The sequence below is a fragment of the Poromitra crassiceps genome (genome assembly GCF_964638095.1).
Source record: "Poromitra crassiceps genome assembly, chromosome: 11".
NCBI lineage: Eukaryota > Metazoa > Chordata > Actinopteri > Beryciformes > Melamphaidae > Poromitra > Poromitra crassiceps.
Window position 1 is genome coordinate 47,180,205 of NC_139643.1, and position 21,065 is coordinate 47,201,269.

General features: G+C 45.2%; 2 protein-coding genes across 3 annotated transcripts in view; both read left to right on the forward strand.

Annotated features, from left to right (window-relative positions):
- Window positions 1-16,477, forward strand: part of pkhd1l1.1 (PKHD1 like 1, tandem duplicate 1) — a 66,017-nt gene extending 49,540 nt beyond the window's left edge. For both annotated transcript variants that reach the window (XM_083646213.1, XM_083646214.1), the window contains exons 60-79: window positions 85-214; window positions 727-903; window positions 1,538-1,641; window positions 1,796-1,922; window positions 2,333-2,454; window positions 2,568-2,658; window positions 3,259-3,407; window positions 4,281-4,406; window positions 6,807-6,918; window positions 7,306-7,422; window positions 7,886-8,051; window positions 9,239-9,471; window positions 9,913-10,077; window positions 10,582-10,739; window positions 11,154-11,289; window positions 12,561-12,905; window positions 13,017-13,168; window positions 13,289-13,435; window positions 14,423-14,576; window positions 15,365-16,477. In XM_083646213.1, the coding sequence (XP_083502339.1) occupies window positions 85-214; window positions 727-903; window positions 1,538-1,641; window positions 1,796-1,922; window positions 2,333-2,454; window positions 2,568-2,658; window positions 3,259-3,407; window positions 4,281-4,406; window positions 6,807-6,918; window positions 7,306-7,422; window positions 7,886-8,051; window positions 9,239-9,471; window positions 9,913-10,077; window positions 10,582-10,739; window positions 11,154-11,289; window positions 12,561-12,905; window positions 13,017-13,168; window positions 13,289-13,435; window positions 14,423-14,576; window positions 15,365-15,651 (3,198 nt within the window). In that variant the 3' untranslated portion in view covers window positions 15,652-16,477. The remainder of the gene's footprint in view (window positions 1-84; window positions 215-726; window positions 904-1,537; window positions 1,642-1,795; window positions 1,923-2,332; window positions 2,455-2,567; window positions 2,659-3,258; window positions 3,408-4,280; window positions 4,407-6,806; window positions 6,919-7,305; window positions 7,423-7,885; window positions 8,052-9,238; window positions 9,472-9,912; window positions 10,078-10,581; window positions 10,740-11,153; window positions 11,290-12,560; window positions 12,906-13,016; window positions 13,169-13,288; window positions 13,436-14,422; window positions 14,577-15,364) is intronic.
- A 1,269-nt stretch (window positions 16,478-17,746) lies between these two features.
- Window positions 17,747-19,825, forward strand: gdf6b (growth differentiation factor 6b; the record flags this gene model as incomplete). Its single annotated transcript, XM_083646180.1, has 2 exons — window positions 17,747-18,095; window positions 18,927-19,825. 2 exons carry the CDS (start codon window positions 17,747-17,749, stop codon window positions 19,823-19,825), a joined length of 1,248 nt encoding a protein of 415 aa, XP_083502306.1.
- Between the last annotated feature and the right edge of the window lie 1,240 nt (window positions 19,826-21,065).

Consider the following 21,065-nt stretch of genomic DNA (forward strand, 5'->3'; position numbering starts at 1 on the left):
CTTCTACTATTTCTACTACTGCTTTTACCAATGCTACTACTAGTACTCAGTGATTTGTTTGTCTGCTTGCTGTTGTGTGTGCAGGTTGGCGACAGGATTGTCATTTCCACCACTGGTTACAATGCCTGGGAGACAGAGACCCATCAGATCACTGCTGTGTCACCAAACGCCCGCATCCTGACCCTGAACCAGTCGTTAGCCCACATTCACGTTGGTCAGTTTAACACCTACCTCTGTAGACAACAGAGAATGTCTTCAGAGTTTGTGACATTTTCGTATAAATGCATTTCCGTTTTGGCACTCACTTTTACATTTTGCCTACTTAAATACTTTTTACATTTGAAAGCTGAAATATTTCAAATCTAAATTTCAAAACAGTTATCAATTGACTGCAGCTTTTCCTGTCTAATGTAAAGTAGTTAAACAGCACATTAATATACAGTATAAGCCAGCTTGTTGGTATGGACTGACTGAAATAATCATTGGAAATAATCCTATGAGTTTGTGTTATCCTTGCCCATGTTTTTAGATACCTATTTTTGTTTTATATTTGTCAAAAGATTTAAACTAAATTGTTTTTACAGCAGCGTCAAACGTGACTAATTTCTTAAAACTAACTTCCTGAGTATGGACCACAGCTTGCTGTCTGATCTTGACGTGACTGTATCTGTCAGTCTGTTTCAGTCTTACTGACCTGTGATTGGCTGCCTCCCTCTCTCCCTGCAGGTGAGACTCACAGCATCTCAGGCTCTCCTCCTCTGACCTACCGCCTGGCTGCTGATGTGGGTCTGCTGACCAGAAACATCAAGATCATCGGTCAGGAGTATCCAGGCATGATGGAGGAGTCGTTCGGTGCCAGGCTGCTCGTCGGCAGCTACTCCTGGGGTGGAATCGACTACAGGGGTAGGTCGACTATTTTGACTGAATATCAAATCCTTCACTTAAGTAAGTAAAAGTAGCATAATGTTTACAGCAGTCAAATGTACTGTACTTAAGTATCAAAAGTAAAAGTAAAGTAAATTATGTCCCTTTCAGAGAGTTAAATTATTGATGCATTAACCTATAATGTATACTGTAGGTCTAACTGCTCCATATAGTGTCGGGGAGTTTAAACTCTTAACAATGCAACATGTTTTGCATGTAAAACCTTATCCTGTAAAGCAGTGGTTCTCAAACTTTTTCACATCAAGCATCCCTAAACTGACAATTAGACCACGGACCCCAATTTGATCAAATTTTGTTCCAGGGTCCGGAGTTTTAAATGTTTACAGAAAGTGTATGAAACCCATGAGCAAAATAGTCACACATGCTGTCATTGTGTGTGACATTGTGAGAGATGGATTTATAGTGAAAATAAATGATCCCCCTTTTTTTCTGGGGACGCCCTGGAACCCCCTCAAGGACCCCTGGGGGTCCCCAGACCCAGAAATCTAGTGGAGTGAAAGTACATTATGAAGTCTCACAAAATCTGTCAGTGAAACCCATGAAAACAGATCGATGATCGTTGTGTGTTGTTGTGTGTCGTTGTGTCTTGAAGGCAGCGCCCAGATCAGGAACGTGGAGTTCGAGCGCTCCGGTCAGTTGGGCTGGCCTGACTTCTCTGACCCCCGCTACTCTGTGGCCTTCCTCAACCTGGGACAGGTACGGACACACAGCGGATTTAAGGATTAGAGATTAAGGAGGTCAACTCTCACACTAAAAGTGTATTCAGGTGCTTTGGATAGAAGAGTCACTCAATTGAATATTATTTCATAAATTTCACACATTGCTTTATCGTGTCTTGTGTGTTTGGAAGCTTCCGGAAAACGACTCGTACGTTCAGGGCTGTGCCTTCCACCACGGCTTCTCTCCCGCCATCGGGGTGTTCGGGACGGACGGGCTGAACGTCGACGATAACGTCGTCCACCACACTGTCGGAGAAGGTAGACTCACTCGTTCTCATACTGTACAGCTCTATTTCATCAGCTTCTGTATCTCCGGGATTACTAACTTTGCAGTAATTCAACAACAACAACAAATTGTATCCTTGTAATCCATGAGATTGGTTGATTGTTTTAACAGCAACAGTCTTGTATTTTAAATAAAATAATGATTGACACAGCACACTTGGCAGCATCGTTAGAGATCGTTAGAGCATGTTTTTGAAGTGGGTCACACTAAAGTACTCTTAACTTTGTAACATAAGTAGTTCGTAACAATTTAAGTAACTCAACTTTTTAAGTAACTCCTAACTTTTAAAACTAACTCTCCTCCACACTGGTCAGGAGTTACTGAAATGGAAAATGTTTGCAGGTATCAGAGTGTGGGGGTCAAACTGTGTGCCTGTTTGCAGGTATCAGAGTGTGGGGTGACAAGGTGAAGGTGCGCAGGAACCTGGTGACTCTGACTCTGTGGCCTGGATCCTACCAGGACAGAGAGGAGGACTTCAACTTCGACTGGAACGCCGCCATTGAGGTTCAGCATCTGATTCTTGCTCTTACTCTGCTCTAGTCTAGTGCTCATTTTCACTGCGGGGTCACAAGATTGAGCTTAACATCTCCATGTTGCCTGTTTCTGTCTGATATCAGGTGAACGAGGGAACAAACGTCGTGTTGCAGCATAACATCGTGGCGGGTTATGAGAGAGTCGCTTATCGCATCGATGGTGAACCATGCCCAGGTAACACAGCACCATAGCACACAGCACAGCACCACCATTTCAGAGCCATAAACATATATATCAATCATGTAATACCTACAGTAGTGAGGCAGTGACACTCAAACTGAGGAAAAGGATATAGGAGAGAATTGCTCAAAGAGGTTTTTTTCTCAGGGTGCCTGGGTAGTACCGCGGTACATTCCCTGCCTATGGTACCAACACGTGGGTTGCAGGTTTGTGCCTCCGGCTTGGCCGGGCGTCCATGCAGGCACAATTGGCCGTGTCTGTGGGTGGGAGGCCGGTGGGGTGTGTGTCCTGGTCGCTGCACTAGCACCTCCTCTGGTCAGTCGGGAGGGAGGGGAACTGGGGGGAATAACGTGATCCTCCCACACGCTATGTCTTGCCGATGATACCCCTCGCTGTCAGGTGAAAAGAAGCGGCTGGCGCCTGCACATTTATAGGAAGACGCATGTGTTCGTCTCCACCCTCCCCATATCGGGAGAGGGGGTGGAGCAACGACCGGGCCAGCTTGGCAGGGGGAATTGGTGAAGTACATTTGGGGGGGAAACAGAGGGGGAACGTGCTCAAAGAAGTTGTCTCTCTGGACTTGTGTCTGTGCAGGTTTCTGGAACGAGAATGAGAAGTGGAGTCACAACGAGGCCCATGGCGGTCTGTACGGAGTGTATCTGAACAAAGATGGCCTGCCTGGCTGCACGCTCATCCAAGGCTTCAACATCTGGAGGAGCTTTGACTACGGCATCTACTTCCAGGTATGAGAACTGACCTCAAGTCCTCTTATCTGGTTTATCTCCATCGGTACACTTTGTGCATCTCTATGTACTTTACTTGGTACTGTACATTTTGTTGAAAAATCTTTAAAGATCTTTTGTAAGACCAAGAACACAATGCACACACAATACAAAATGAATATGGTTTCTGACTATAGAGACAGTCCGCATGTCTGGGAACGCCCACAAAATGTTAAACGGCTGGCGCGCGAGTGAGGTAAAACCGCCGATATATCTCATGGGCTGACTCACCAAAAGACGGTGCTGCGGCTCTAAACTACATGTTTGGGGGTTCTAGAGCAGAACACAAGACGTCTGCTCAGATGTGAGTTTACTGCGGTGGTTAAATCCCCGATCGTGTCTGCTTGGGCTGGGCTATCAGCTAAATTCTAACTTTGCTGAATGGATAGAACGGGGGAATTTACCCCACCCTGATCCCGCCCCCAGCAAGGCTGAGCCAGCTAACCCAGCGTCTATTGTGGGCGTTCCTAGAGCCTGTATGGGCGTTCCCAGACATGCGGACTGTCTCTATTGTTGCATTGTATTCCAGTCAATTTAGACGGCTCTTAATTTCTTTACCTACTGTAATACTGTAAATATCTTCTATATTATATGTGGCCATAACAGCAATGTTAATATCGGTATATATCAGACAAAATTTGCAAAATGTGCATCCCTAGTGTGATTTTTTTTTTCTCAAGATGAAGGTTATCAAACCCTGATCCTGGTATCATTGGCTTCTAATCATGGGCAACGATTGTCTAAATAATGCTAAATAATGCTGCAGTTTGGGTTTTCTGAGCTGTAATATCGCTTCTTTGTCCTCTTCCTCTTCTCATCTCCACCCCCTCACAGACGGATGTGATGGAGGTGATTATGGCCGATGTGACCCTGGTGGACAACGGGATGGGCATCATGCCACTCATCTACGCCCCTCCCTCTCTCTCCCACATGTTCGCTGATAAATCTGTACAAATACAGGTGAGACTGTATTTTCACTCAACCTTTATTTTTCATCCTTACACCCTCAGTACTGTATTATTTTTATTTTGTTCCATACTATATTAACACGTTAATTGCCAAGAACGAGTTGAGTCGTCAAACACAATCCAGCTGTTCACTGCCAGCGACGAGTTGAGTCGTCAAAAAAATCGTTTTTTTTTTTTTGACGGTGGGGCGTTGATCAATCCCTTTTACGTCTCCTATACAATTATTGGAGGTATTGAATGTGTATAATCTATTTTACCGACCCACTAAGTGTTGACAGTGCTCCCCCAGACGAGCGAAATCAAAGAAAAAACTGCCGCGGGAGCAAGCCATTCAAGGAAATGGCGAGGCGATTTTACAGTAATCCATTCCAGACTTGTCTTGCCCGAGAGCGGCCGCGCAGGCAGCAGCACACAGAGAGCGGAGAGCGATTTGCAAAATAGATTATAGGTGAAACACACTTTGAAACACCTCAGAAAGGCCAGAATCAACATCTGCCCATCGCCCACGCATTCCCCGGCCCATCTTGACTCGCACAAGGAGCGTCCGCACGCAGGCAAGCAGGCAGGCAGGCACGCAGGCAGGCAGGCAGGCAGCAGCAACGCGCTTCTGACACGCCCGCTGTAGAGCCAGGAGGAAGGAGGAGAAGACACACGGAGGGAGGAGTTTGAATGAGAGGGGTGTTTCCTGTTGTTATGGAGGAAATTACTGTTCAAAACTATTGTTTAGAATGTCTGACGGTCTTACTGATGCCAAAAATGAATGGTTAAAGTGACTGTTCTATCGAATTTCAGAAAAAGCCATTTATCTCTGAATAAATTTCCAGACGCTGAAACCATGCTGTACTCAATGGCTAATATCTACATAACTACTAACTCTACAAACTAACTCTTTTAGACAGAGAAAGCACACATTCTATTAGTACTTTTCTGAACTTTGTGTTCACAAAGTCCAACCAGAAAATTATGCTCGGCTCTTGTAAAATGAGCCAGAATCCTCAAAAAAAGGCCTGGCAGAAGCTACCTACAGTAAAAAAAAAACGGCTGGCAGTCAATGTGTTAAAAGTATCGTTCCAAAACTGTATATCCAAGAGTATATAATATCCTTATCCGTTTCATCTTAATTATGCTCCAGCTCCTTGATGTCCCGAGTTCAAAATACTAAAACAGAGGCAACAGAGCCTTTGCAGTGGCTGCCCATGTTCATGTTAGATCTGCTCGGACTCTAGACCTTTTCAAATCACAGATGAAAACACACCTATTCTCACTGGCCTTTAAAAGAGCATTTCGTTTTTTTGAACCTGGACCCATCTCCTGGCATTAATTATGATTTGGCCACTCACCCAGCGATCTCCGCGGCGTTTCTGGCCGTCCTAGCGTTGTTTTGAGATCAATAGCGTCCAAGTCAGTTGTAAAATGGAGCTGACTTGGGGCCAAGTGTGAGCCTGTCTTTCCTGCATCTAAATAGCTATTTTTATTCCCGTTTTCGCCAAATATCGTCATAATCTGATCCCTCAAGAACCACCAGAGTGATATTTCGCCAAAGGCTGTTTCCTGGAGTCGCACAGGGATCAAATTACCTCAAACGTGATCTCGGTCACCAAGTCTCGTGAAGTCCCGCGATACTTTCCTGCCGACTGGCCAAGTACAGGAGGACGCTTTGCGGTGGTGGTTTTAGCGTAACCTATGTGGGGTTTGGCGTAACCTATGTGGGATTCGAAATAACGAAGGTTATGATGACGATATTTGGCGAAAACGGGAATAAAAATAGCTATTTAGATGCAGGAAAGACAGGCTCACACTTGGCCCCAAGTCAGCTCCATTTTACAACTGACTTGGACGCTATTGATCTCAAAACAACGCTAGGACGGCCAGAAACGCCGCGGAGATCGCTGGGTGAGTGGCCAAATCATAATTAATGCCAGGAGATGGGTCCAGGTTAAAAAAAAACGAAATTCTCCTTTAAGCTTGACATCTTGATTTTAATGTATATTGTTTGTTTTTACTGTTTTGTTTTGTATTTGTTGTGATTTACTGCCTGTACAGCACTTTGGTCAACGTAAATTGTTTTAAATTTGCTATATAAATAAAATTGACCTTGACCTTAATTATATGTGATTATATTCGCTAAGATAATATTCAATAATAGTAGGTTTTATTTTCACAACAGTGAGTGTTACATTTAGTGAGAAAACTCATAATTTGTAAGCTGTGCAGCCACTTCTATACGTGACATGTGTGTCCGTTTGTAGCACGAGGTGACCTTTTGTAGCATGAGTGGATAGACCAATCAGGAGTAGCCTATGCATATGGAGAGGGGGGCGGAGGAAGTTGCACCGCTTACTTCAACACCTGGGTGTGAGTTTTTTTTAAACATTTATTCCTCTATTCCCAGAATTCCTTGATAGTCGGCAGCAGCCCCAACTTCGACTGTTCAGACGGTTTGCCAGAGAATGACTTCAACGTGCTCAATAGCGCCAGCCAACGGGCGCCCAGACCTCGCAACGGTACGGCCCCGCCTCTCCAGTGTCGCTGACACATCGCTGCTGACTGTCATGTTGCAGTCACGTTTTGACATGCTTTTATCATGTTTTATAACGTCAGTTGAAGTGTTCTTCAGTGGGTTGAGAAAGCGATATACTCTCCCATGGCTCTGTCTCTTGTGTTTTCATGTCTTCTTAGGTTTCTATGTTTTTAAACCTTCTGCAGTTGTCTTGTTTGTAAATCCATTTTGACTGTGGATTGCACAACTATATATGAGAATATATTCACCACAACACACTTGCTCTCGTGATATATTGCTTAAATATAGTGTGCATGATGCTGATCAAGGGAAATTCGACATGGTCCTAATATTACCGTTTGAATCTCTTTCTGATTTTCTCTTCACTCAGGCGGGAGGTCTGGAGCCAGCTGGCCAAACTTTAACTCTGGTCACAACTCCGCTCCACAAAAGCCCCATAACAAGAATATGAACTACAACGCCATCAAAGGGCTGATGAAAGTCTTCGGTGAGTTTGGTCTTCGGATCAGCAGATACGATTAGACGAATCACATTACGTTTTTGAAAAGAAGAGGTGTGCGGTTGCTTACGCAGTACGGTGACGAGTTAAGTGAACTTTGAAAGCCTCCGTGACCACAGAGCACTAGATGCACTTTGTTTCTTTGTGTGTGTGTGTGTGTGTGTGTGTGTGTGTGTGTGTGTGTGTCTGTGTCTGTGTCTGTGTGTGTGTGTGTGTGTGTGTGTCTGTGTCTGTGTGTGTCTGTGTCTGTGTCTGTGTCTGTGTGTATGTGCATACTTTTTATGAGCAACTACATAGATACATCTGCAACGACTCCATATGAAGCCACAGAACAAGACAACACGCATGCTCAGTGGAGCCATGGGATAGATAGGATAGATCCCCTGTAATCTTCTCCTGGGTTTCTTGCTCTCCTCTGACTTCCTTGTTTCTCTTTGCGTCCCCGGTCAAGATTCCACGTTTGTTGGTTTCCGAGACGTCTGCTGGGGCCAGACTAATTTCATGTTCATGACCAACCCAAGCAATGAGGACCTGCAGCACCCCGTGCAGGTGTGGGGCCTGAAGTCCATCAACAGCACAGAGGAAGCCAAAGTCTTCATCCACAGGGCTGATGTGGGGTAAGTCTTACCAAGATGTCTTACCGACACACAGGCTGAGGGGGCACGGTGGCCTCATAGCAAGAAGGTCCTGGGTTCAATTCCCGCCTGGGACACTGTGGGTGTGTCCCCATCCCTACGTCCTCAGTGCCTATGGCCCAGGTGCAGTCGTCAAAAAAGGCCTTTCTGTGTGGAGTTTGCATGTGCTCCCCTGGGGTTTCCTCCAGAGAGGAACCCCCCGCTAAAAAAACATGCAAGAATAAAAACACAGGCTGAGGACCTTTTCATGGACACACATCAGCTTGGCAAACTCTCATTCAATTTGTAACACAAAAGGAGAATGCATGAATCTCTGTGAAATGTAAAGAAGAAATTTCGATATTTGCTACTTGTTGAAAAATTAAACACCTGGTTGACTCTCTAATGCAAATGAAAACAACGGAAACTGTTTTCTCTGTTACTCCTGTCTTTTACAAAGGATCGTGGGAAATGAAATTTTAATGAGCATTAACATAATGCTATACATGTCTCTGTGAAAAATATTCGCTTTTCTTATTCTGAGTTATAGCTGCTCTTGGCAACTTTAGTGGTTCCAACTGGCAGCAAGATGTAAAAAGCTGAACTTCAGCACTCGGAGATCATGAAATAATTATGATTCACGTCACGCTCATCATGTTTTCCAACCAACCCAGTATTTGATGTTCTAAACCAGTCGTTCTCCAAGTGTTGTCCCTCAAGGACCCCAGATGGTCCTGTTATAGTAAATTATTGATTATAACAGTCCCCAACAAAAAAAGGGAATCATTTATTTTCACTATCATAAGTAACACAATGACAGAATGTACGACTATTTTGGTCATTGGTTTCATACATTTTCTGTAATAAAACATCTAAAAGCTAAAATCTTATCAGATGGGCGACCTTGGGACAAAATCATATCAGATGTGGGTCCGTGGTCTGATTTGTTTCAGTTTAGGGATCCTTGATGTGAAAAGGTTTGAGAACCACTGCTTTAAACCAAAGGGATCATAAGGCTGATAAGACAGTTGTATTGCATAAAAGAATCTTGCCTGGTGCAGCTATAACTGGATTTGCCACCTATAAAGATAATAAGATAAAATGTGTGTGTTGTTGTTTTTACCTCGGTAAAGTGTATAGCCTAATTGTAAAATCAGATAAATGCTTTGTGTTCTGTGTTTCTATCTCAGTAAGGTGAACCCATCTGACTGTGTGGACATGGAATGCGACGCGAAGAAGAAGACTATGCTGAAGGACTTGGACGGCTCGTTCCTGGGGGCAGTGGGTGCTGTGGTCCCACAGTCAGAGTTCGAGTGGGACGGAGATCCCAGGAGGGGGCTGGGCGACTACCGCATCCCCAAGGTCATGCTCACCTACCCCAACGGCAGCCGCATCCCAGTGGACCAGATCGCTCCACACAAAGGTACAGAACCAGAACCAGAGACAGAGCATGACACTTTGGACTAGGCAGAAACACACAACTCAAAGAGGAAACGATGATTTTCCCAAGTAGGAGTTATTAGAGCTAACAAAATAATTTGGGGGTTTTGCAGTTTTGCCACAACTGCCACCGAAGCAGAGACACAGAACTGCACTGGGTCAACTAGCTTGTGAGAACCAGTAGTTGTAGTACCAGTATGACTTTGGATTGAGTTGGATTAAACCTGTTCCTAAGTCCCAGGATGACTCACTGAGGAGGACTCTCAGTGAGCTCTGAATTGAGAAAACTTTAAATTGAATTTAGAAGGCTGAATTTGAAATGACAGTTTAGAGATAAATTGGCTGATGTGTATGTGTATGTGGATCTTGAGGGACATGAGAAGAACCGGGTCCCTAAATGCCTTGTTGACTGGTTTGTCGTCAGGTGTGATCAGGGGAGACTGCACGTACATGGCTGCCTGGCAGAGCTACAAGTGCTTCGGACTCGACTACAGGATGTTGGTGATCGAGAGCCTGGACTCAGACACAGAGACCAGACGTCTGTCCCCCGTGGCCGTGCTGGGAGGCGGCTTCGTGGATCTGATCAATGGTAGGACGACTGTTAAGAGTCCTAATGCACCAGCAAACATGTCACATCTGAATAGAGGTTGATACGATGACCTCGAGTCGCCTGCACTATTGTTGAAAACCCATCTAAAAGCACCTAAATGGAAGTTGAGATTACCTAATTATCTTTATATCAGTAGTATCTAAAGCTGTTTCACTATGAATTTTTACCAGACCATAACGTCACATTTTGAAAATGCTCACTCCTGCACATCACTGTCCATCAGATGCTGGTCTTATTTCATGTACTGTACAGTAATCATTTAAAATGTTGAGGAAATGCTCATGTGTGTGTGTGTGTGTGTGTGTGTGTGTGTGTGTGTGTGTGTGTGTGTGTGTGTGTGTGTGTGTGTGTGTGTGTGTGTGTGTGTGTGTGTGTGTGTGTGTGTGTGTGTGTGTGTGTGTGTGTGTGTGTGTGTGTGTGTGTGTGTGTGTGTGTGTGTGTGTGTGTGTGTGTGTGTGTGTGTGTGTGTGTGTGTGTCTCCAGGCCCTCAGGACCATGGCTGGTGCGCAGGCTACACCTGTCAGAAGAGAGTGTCTCTGTTCCACAGCATCGTGGCCACTGGCCGCTCCTACGACGTCTTCTTCACCAGCGTCTCGCCGCAGAAACTGCGTCTCATGATGCTCAACGCCGCCCCCTCTGAGGTCGCTACCCTTATGTTACACTAATCATGCTAATGCTTATAGTATACAGTATATTCCTGCTGTTGGATAACAACCTTACATCTTCATAAAATCCTCTTTTAAGGGTTTTTGAAGGACTTTATGAAAACAGTAGCCTTAGTTTCAGATTGACAGCCTTTTCTTATACTCTAATGGTCTTTAATGGATTTCCTGGGCCCTCACATAATGAAGCTTATACTGTAAGAGAAACTGTAAATCTTCAGTGAAACCAAAGTAAAACATGAAAATCACCAGAACTACAGTTAAAGAAAATCCTCTGTCACAGCATCGATATACTGTACGGTGTGACTGATTATATCAACAGCGGGCATTTTCATGTGTTTTAGTCACTCTCTTCACTTTGAATTAAATTAACTTCCTTTTTTATTCTTGCAGAGCGTCGTGGTCTCAGTCTTCTACTCCAACCCCCAGCGGCTGGATGTGTACGTCGACAACAGCCTGGTCGCTCCGACCAACGCCGACTGGAACGCTGACGGGTCCGACTACACCCTGAAAGAGCCCCTCGTCCCAGGTACATCACACTCTGCACGTCATGTTCTGATCAGGTACATCACACTCTGCACGTCATGTTCTGATCAGGTACATCACACTCTGCACGTCATGTTCTGATCAGGTACATCACACTATGCACTCCATGTTCTGATCAGGTACATCACACTCTGCAGGCCATGTTCTGATCAGGTACATCACACTCTGCATGTCATGTTCTGATCAGGTACATCACACTCTGCACTCCATGTTCTGATCAGGTACATCACACTCTGCAGGCCATGTTCTGATCATGTACATCACACTCTGCAGGCCATGTTCTGATCAGGTACATCACACTCTGCATGTCATGTTCTGATCAGGTACATCACACTCTGCAGGTCATGTTCTGATCAGGTACATCACACTCTGCAGGTCATGTTCTGATCAGGTACATCACACTCTGCAGGTCATGTTCTGATCAGGTACATCACACTCTGCAGGTCATGTTCTGATCAGGTACATCACACTCTGCAGGTCATGTTCTGATCAGGTACATCACACTCTGCAGGCCATGTTCTGATCAGGTACATCACACTCTGCAGGTCATGTTCTGATCAGGTACATCACACTCTGCACACCATGTTCTGATCAGGTACATCACACTCTGCAGGTCATGTTCTGATCAGGTACATCACACTCTGCAGGCCATGTTCTGATCAGGTACATCACACTCTGCAGGTCATGTTCTGATCAGGTACATCACACTCTGCAGGCCATGTTCTGATCATGTCAAGCTGTTTGTGTGTTTTTGGTGATGGAGCTCATGTTGGACTTTCAGAGGTGACCAGCTTGAAAACATCATACTTGCAATAACCAACCAACTGGATTATTAGGGGAAGTGTAACTTTATAGAATCATGAAAATGAAAGATCTCACCATTGTCTTGCTTGGACTTTTGGCACTAGTTGCATTATTCTGTGCATGTAAACAGAATGAGAATAACCAAGTTGAATTCAAACAGCAGAATCAAAGTGTTGCCTATAACAATGTCAGTAAAGGGGACAAAACGGTAAGGTGCAGCACTCATATAGACTCTATTGCATTAAAAACATTGACTTCTTTATTCCCTGTGTATGTACACAGCCAATGATTTCCTTGTGAAAACATTGCATTCAAACAAATCATCTTTATGTCAAATCAAACTGACCTTTTGTTTTAGCTGTTTAACTAATGCTCATACTCAGATCTTCTAAAAAAAAAGACACGAAAGCCATTCTTTAAACACCATTTTCTGCTCGGCTGTCTCTGCAGGTCAATACGTTCCCCAGCTAAACGCCTCTCTGGGCACCAACTTCTTCGATGCGGACTACAAGATGCTGAAGGTCTTGGTGAGAGGCTCCAAACCGGTGGAGATCCGAACCTCGCCCCTTCTCTTCATCTCCTTCCAGCTGCCCGCCATGAGTGTGGACGACTTCTACGGAGACGGCCTAGTCCAGAACCTGGCTGCCTTCCTCAAGGTTCCCGCCAACATGATCCGGATCACCAAAATCGTGCGGGAGGACGGAGGCTCGCGCCGCAGGAAGAGATCCACGGGCCTGACGGTGGAGATGGAGATCAAGTCGCCTCCGGTCCAGCAAACAGACAACACCACCAACGGTTAGTGGGTTTAAAGACAGAAGTCTGATTTGTTGTTAAGTATCTATTGAGACATTTTGTAGCAGAACTATTATGATTTTTGTAATAATCACTACCGTATTCCATTGTCAGATGAGGAGCAGTTTGCCATGTTGAAGAACATTGCCGATGATCTGGGCCAGGCGGCGGTTTCTGGAAACCTCAGTAGATCCATCGGTTTCAACGTCTCTTCTATGGGCGTCGTCCCTCCTCCCCCTCCGTCGTCCGACCCCGACTGGAACAAGGTGAGGCTCCTCCCAACACTGAATTTTAAACACATCTGTTCAGGGGGGAGGGAGTTCCAGGGCGAGAGCCGATGTGGCAGGGCGAGTAGATCCGGTACTCACACCGTCTTTAAATCCCAGGTGGCGACCGCCGAGGTGACGAGGGAGGAGCCTAAAGTCAGCTTTGTGGCCAGCGTGTCCAGCCTGCTGCTGGTGGTGGAGCCCATAGCAGGGGACTACGTGGGTCCTCTCGACCAGCAGCCCAGTCTCATGGCTGTGGACGAGCAGGTGAGGCGCAGACAGACACACATCAATCTCACCTCGTAGCTGCTGTCAGTGTTGATGATTGGAAGGCAGAGAAAGAAAGTACAGAGTGATTTAGGGTTTAAGAAGTTAAACTAAGTATAAAGTTAACTCCAAAAGGGACCAAAATGCTTCTAAAATTCAGATCAAGGGGATTTATTTTTAAAGCATTGTGGTCCTTTTTGGAGGCAATTTTATTGTACTATGAAATAATACACTTACATTGCATATTGGCGAATACAGTAACACTCACTTTGGACCACTTAGATTTGTGATAACATCTCTCCCACTGTTTGTAACAGAAGAGGATAGTGCTTTCTTCCTGTCTTTCTGTCCTCAATGAGTCCATCTTCCACCCCTTAGAGTGTTTTTACAATATTGATTATTTTATTGATAATGATTGATGCAGTGGTACAGTATGTGTGCAGTCTGAATTTGTGTGAACAGTGAAATGCAGAAAATGCTGTTCCTATTTATCAGCAGGATTTCTTTTCTCCCCTCATTGTATAATTCCACTGGCATGTTATCAAGTTTTAATGGCATTTTGTATACATTTAAACCTGGTATATATCTTAGAGTGAATACAGAAAAGTGGGTCAAGAAAGCTCAGCAGGCCAAGTAGAATACAAAAATAGAAAAAAGGAGCTTCTTAGATAGTAGTACTATTAGTACTACACAAGTTTACTGAACAATGTACATCTTCAAACATTGTTCAGTAAACTTGTGTAGTACACCTGTACATTACTTGACGTGATCCTAATATCTAAGAAGCTCCTTTTTTCTATTTTTATATATCTTAGAATAAAAGGGAGGTGGGTGAGAACAGGTTTAAATACCAGTTAAAAAAAACACAAAAAATGTATAAGATTCTGTAGAATAAAACTATGGGGAGACAGTGGAAACACACTACTAATACAAGTCACATTGGGCTTGAGTCCTGGAGTAAACGCTGACCTGTGATCTTGTCCGCAGGGTGACTGCGTGTCGGTGGGAGTGACGTCGCTCACGGTCACCGCCGTCCTGCGGGACACCAGTGGCGCCAACGTGGCCGGACTGGCAGGAAACATCACCATGCTGTTCAGCGGCTGCTGGGCTAACTACACAGACCTGGCCGTCCTCGACAGCGGTACGGCACCGTTTCTCTGTCCAACAACCATGTTAGGAGCATAATGCTGTGTCAGATGAACTGGGTGTAGCTTAACAGAGTATTGCACTCATATGTTGTAAGTAGGGGTGTCACGATACACTCAGTTCACGATACGATACGATACACGATATTGGGTTCACGATAACGATACGATACGATATTTTAACGATATTTTTTTGCAATCGATTTGTAAGTTGAGGGGGCATCCTCCACGCTAATTTGAGTAATTTCACCATTTTCATCCTCCGTGTCTGTAACGTCGCTCGTCTGTTCAAACAAAGCAATGAAAAGGAGAGCGAGCATGCAATCAGATGCAGATCAGTGCCACCATGTGCAGCTTCTTTTTCTCGCGATATGAGATTTCATCTCAACGATACACATTGTCACATTTTGATATCGCGATATATTGTGACATCCCTAGTTGTAAGACAATGAATTACGTTTTCTTATCCAGCTACAATACATTTTTTCCAGTGTCAAATTATTGTGTTAAATTGTTGGGAGGACTTTAGAGCATATTGAGTTATTGCAGTAGTAAGGAAGAGAAATATATGAAACACCTTCAATGAAAAAACAAATTAATACTTTGATACACTGGTTTTGTCACCTATAAATCTATCCCATGTGTCGAATATCTAACATGTGTTTATGAGAAACCCTTATCTATACATCAAGATCTTCCCTCGTGCAGCTTTAACTTTGTCTTTTATTTGAATGAAAAGCCGTGATGCCCCATCCCATCACATTGTGCTCTCCTCTCCCTGCAGGTAAGAACCTCACCATGTCCTTCACTCTGAAAAAGTGGGGCGCCCAGTCGCGCTCCTTCGACGTCAAGGCCACGCCCACCACCCAGCTGCCCACCACCACCGCCAACTACACCACCACGCCCTCCACCCCCACCTCCACCCCCACCCCCACCACAGAGGGCACCACCGAGGACCCGGTCACCACCGAGGACCCCAGCATCTTCGGCTCCGCCCCCGGCCTCTCCGCCAGCGCTATGCGCCTTCTGAGCGCCGTCCACGCACTGAGCCTGCTGCTCAGAGCACTGTGAGGCTGGAGATGCCATGAAACAAGCTACACTATAGCAGGGTTTGGTGAGGGATTTATACCATTGACTGTATATAATATGGATGACGGGTTAACACTTCCTACAGCTATGCAAAAGTGAAGCCAAATATCTTGTTTCTGCGAGCTGCCATCTCGTGCTCGTGACGTCATTTGCAACCGGAGTCTACGCAGTAGAGTCGGGCTGAGCCCCCTTCGGCGGTGCCGCCGTCTGACGGCGGTGTGAGCTAGAGTGACTATCACAGCTGCCTGTCAATCATGATTTTTTATATCATCACATAACTACCGGTATTTAAAAACATACTTATCAGAAAAATTAGCACTTGAACATACATCAGTGTGATAAGAACTACCTAAAAAAATGACTGAAACAATCTTTTGGAAATATTTATTTGACCTATACTGCAGCCAGCCACCAGAGGGCGATCAAGATGTTTTGGCTTCCCTTTGGAGGAGCTGTCATGACTCCATATTTTATACAGTCTATGATTCATATCAGAGCATGATGTCAGAGATAGCAAAATGAAGAATCACATTCCTTGAAATTGTTACTGTTTAGCTTCTATTTCTAAGTTATTTTTCTTTTTCTGTTCCTTTTTGGGTTTTCTGTATTTCATCATGTGTAAATTAATATTATAGTGTTGCAGATTAGGTGTAAGATATTGAGCTCTATCGATCCATATAGACTACCTCTTTGTGTAACAAGTGCAATGGTGTTTCTGTAACAGGCTAGTGACATTTTGAAACTGTTATGCAAACTTGTATTTTGTTGGAACTATGCCCGCTTTCTAATAAAATTCTATTTTTTCTTAGTCAAATAGTCCCATGCTGTATTGGTGTCAGTGGTTCTCAACGTGGGGTATAGGGACCACCAGAGGGTCTTTGAGGGGGTTCCAAGGGGTCCCCAGCAAATTGATGACTTGTTAAACATCACCATTATTGAATTTACAAGACATTAATGCAATTATAGAATGTAGAATAATTACTATTTTGATCATAGTTTCACTGTTACTCTACCTAAAACAAAGATAGTAATGGAATTCTCAACAAATTTATATATCAATAAAGACTATCAGATTTGGGTTTGAGAGACAAAATCTCATTGAATGGGCTCTAATGTGGGCTAAATTAGGGGTTCTTATGAAGTTATGACAAAGTTTGAGAATCACTGTTTTACCTGATCAATCCAATTAGGTGTGTTTGCTGAGTGAAGCAGCTGGCTCTGTCCATGGTGCTGAAGGCTGATGATTGGCTGCCTGCTGTCAGGTCTGCTCTGTCAAGACGAGCGCGCTTTTTTTGTGAGTCACTAGAGGGCGGGAAGACTCCATGCTGCTGCACCCATACTATGATGCACTGAGATTTTAGCTCCTATTTGAGCTGGGGAAACCTGTAATTTGGGCTACTGAGGGAGAATAATTTGAGTGATTTGGAGATTTTATTTGTGACCTGTGTTTTTTTTTTTATGTTGGGCTAGGTTTAGGCATGAGAAGTGAGATGGTTGGGATTAATCAGAGCAGGTCAGGTCACAGATCTGATGATGATCACAAATAGCCTAGGGTGTAACCGAAATGTGTGACCACTGACCACAGAGGGTGCTTGATGCTGGCTACAGCACAGGGTGGTGTAGTGGGTAATTTTGTCACATATTCTGACGGCTGCTGCTGCATGCAGGGTGACAAGTGATTCATTCTATAAGAAGCAATTCATGCGGTTACACATATTTTGGTGTAACACCTGTTGACCGTCCCGCCCTGGACATCTGCCCCGAGCAGAGAGAGGTGACAGGCCGGGCGACAGAGGAACAATTAGTTTTACAGCCTTAATTTGCGCCCACCATTTAGGCTTAACGAGAACGGAGACAAGGTGGGCGTCAACCCCCCCCCCTCCTCCCTTTTTTTTTTTTCTTATTTTTTTTTAAACTTTGGACCGCCTGTCCGGTCCCGAGCAGTTCACTTCCCTCCTGGCACGCAGAGCGGCCGCTTGCTGCTGAGTGGATGCAGACTCCAGCTGCAGCTCGGCCAGCAGCAGCATCATCATCAGCAGCAGCATCGCTCAGTCAGAGGAGAGGAGGTTGGAGGAGAATGGATTTCCTGCGCGTCTCTTTCCTCTACGCGGCTCTCGTGTTTGCATGGGAGACCCCCTGCTTCCAGACGCTGGCCATATTCCTGCCCTCGGCCCCCAAGAGCGGCAAGGTGACCAAGCTGTTTGATGGACAAGAGGCGTCGAAGTACTTCAAGGACTTTCACAGCGAGAGGCACAATCATCATCATATTAATAAAGCCGCGCCTAAAGACTTGGTGGAGCCGCACGACTACATGCTCTCTATTTATAAGACTTTTTCCACTGCTGAGAAACTGGGACTCAACGCGAGTTTCTTTCGCTCGTCAAAAGCCGCAAACACCATCGCGAGTTTTGTGGACAACGGACAAGGTATGTAGACCTGGTAGAAAGTTAGGGGGCAAAATTAAATATCACAATATTTTTTTAATTTTGACAAAATACCTCGATACTGTATTAGGCTAATTGCGACAATATTGTGGGGATGACTAGGCCTATCGGTGCTTTCACAAAATATTTTCACAGAGAATTCCTATTATTATTATTATTATTATTATTATTATTATTATTATTATTATTATTATTATTATTATTATTATTATTATTATTACTACAATTATTATTAAACCTTTAACCACAGGTGAGTCCCATTGAGATTACAAGATCTCTTTTTCGAGGGAGCCCTGGCCAAGAAAGCAGCAATACAGTTTCAACACAGCAAGGTGGATATCATGACTAAGTGGGTAAAGTGCCTAAGAAGGCAAATAATAAAACAGCTGAGAACAGTCTTAAGTTCAGAAAATGACACCACTTTACTGTAATGCAGCCTTTAAAACTATAGGAGAAGACAACACATTATGCCATCACGATATATCCCAAATCTAAGACGATATCTAGACTTGTATCACGATATTGATATATTTGCCCAGCCCTACTTAAGGGTGTGTGCGTGTGTCTGTGTCTGTGTGTGTGTGTGTGTGTGTGTGTGTGTGTGTGTGTGTGTCTGTGTGTGTCTGTGTGCCTGTGCGCGTGCGAGTCTGCCTGTGTGGGTGCATGTGCGTGCATGCATGCCTGCATGCGTGGATCAAAAACCCATTATTCGCAAGTTTGTTTTAACAGATTTTATTATCAAATTCCACATTTCCATGGCTTGTCCATCATCTGAGGAGGCATCTGACCCTGCTGATTTAATATGTTCCACAGATGACCTCCCACTCTCGCCTCTGTGGAGACAGCAGTATCTGTTCGACGTCTCAACCCTCTCGGAGAAAGCGGAGGTGCTGGGGGCCGAGCTCAGGATATACACCAAAGCGTCTGGGAATTTCAGGACATCTGAAACGGAGCCCGTCGAGCTCCAGCTCCTCTCCTGCCGCGACCAGCAGCTGCTCGACTCCAGGACGCTGGAGCTCCGGGACTCCCACCGGCCCAAATGGGAGGTTCTGGACGTGTGGGAGATATTCAAAGAGCGCCGGCGGCTGGGCCCGGGGAAGCAGTTCTGCCTGGAGCTGCGGGCCACGCTCGACAACCCCGAGAGGGAGCTGGACCTGCACCTCCTGGGCCTGCACAGGCACGGCCGCCCCCAGCAGAAGAAAGCCATCTTGGTGGTGTTCACGCGGTCCCGGAAGAGGCAGACCCTCTTCAGCGAGCGGAGGGACGGCATGGGCTTGCTGGGCCCGGAGAGGAAGGCCAAACAGAGGGGGCCCCGCAAAGCCAAAGCCAGCCGGAGGCGCAGGACGGCGGCCGCGTCGAAGAACCGCCACGGGAAGCGGCACGGCAAGAAGTCCAAGTCGAGGTGCAGCAAGAAGCCGCTGCACGTCAACTTCAGGGACCTGGGCTGGGACGACTGGATCATCGCCCCGCTGGACTACGAGGCGTACCACTGCGAGGGCGTGTGCGACTTCCCGCTGCGCTCCCACCTGGAGCCCACCAACCACGCCATCATCCAGACTCTCATGAACTCCATGAACCCCAGCAACATGCCGCCCAGCTGCTGCGCGCCCTCCAAACTCAGCCCCATCAGCATCCTGTACATCGACTCAGGAAACAACGTGGTCTACAAGCAGTACGAGGACATGGTGGTGGAGTCCTGCGGGTGTAGGTAGTCGTCAAAGGTGGTCGGAGTCAGACTTTGGCTCTCCACCAGCCTGGTGAAACAGTCCTGGTCACGTGACCTCACATTCTGTTTACGCTCCACGGATCAGTCTGGACTCCTGCTCGCACCCAGTGATTTCCAGAAATTAGAATGTAACCGAACCAATCGGCGACCTGCGCCATAGTTGACAATGTAACCGGCCAATCAGGGATGCCGCTGGCAAAACAGTAATGGCGTCGTCAATGAGGTTAACGTTAACCTGAGTAGAGTAAACAGTGCAGTTATTGCAGAAATACTCTATAACATCAATTAAACACAACAAGAGTATTCACCAGCAACGAGTTTCTCGTTGGAAAAGATGTTTTCACCGTTCTTCCGAGTGGATTTGGTGACACCGTTGATTGGCTGAAGGAGTTGTCTGTCAAGGCAAGTAGTCCCGCCCACTGAAGTCGATGTGAGCGGCTGGAAGTCCAGACTGATACGTAGAGCGAAACAGGATGTGAGGTCACGTTATCAAGATGTTTTTTACCAGGCTAGCTCTCCACTAGGCTGCACATGAAGACAACAGATCTGACATTTCAAATTGACCGATGCATTTCATAACTATGTAGGCCATGTTTATTACCTCATGGATTTTATTTATTGATTTTATTTTATTATTATTTTTCTTGTTTGTTCTGTTAAAATAAGGTCTAGTTCCAGCTCATGGGTGCATAATAAGACAGGCTCCTTAAAAAACCTGAACTATCCCTTTTATTATCAATAGATAGCAAAACACCAACAACTGGTCTAAAGACGACTCCCGGGCATTAAAAGCATTCGGATCCAAAATCAGAAATCCAATGTTTGAAAAAGAAAAGACATCTGATCTTACAAAATTCTTGGTTGCACAAACAATTGTTCCTCTTTTCAAAGCAGTGGTTCTCAATCTTTTTCACGCCAGGGACCCCTAAACGGACACAAATGAGACCCCCATTTGATAAGATTTTGTCCCACGGACCCCCGTGTGATAATATTTTTGCTTTTAGATGTTTTATTATAGAAAGTGTATGAAAGCCATGACCAAAATAGTCATACATTCTAATTGCTTATGCATGGCCTTCTTATAGTGAAAATAAATGATCCCCCTTTTTTCTACTGGGGAGCCCCCTCAAGGACCCCTGGGAGTCCCTGGACCCCACTTTGAGAACCACTGTTTTACAGGAGAATAGCTGACTTAATGATTATGCTTTTGCAGACATCGTCTATAC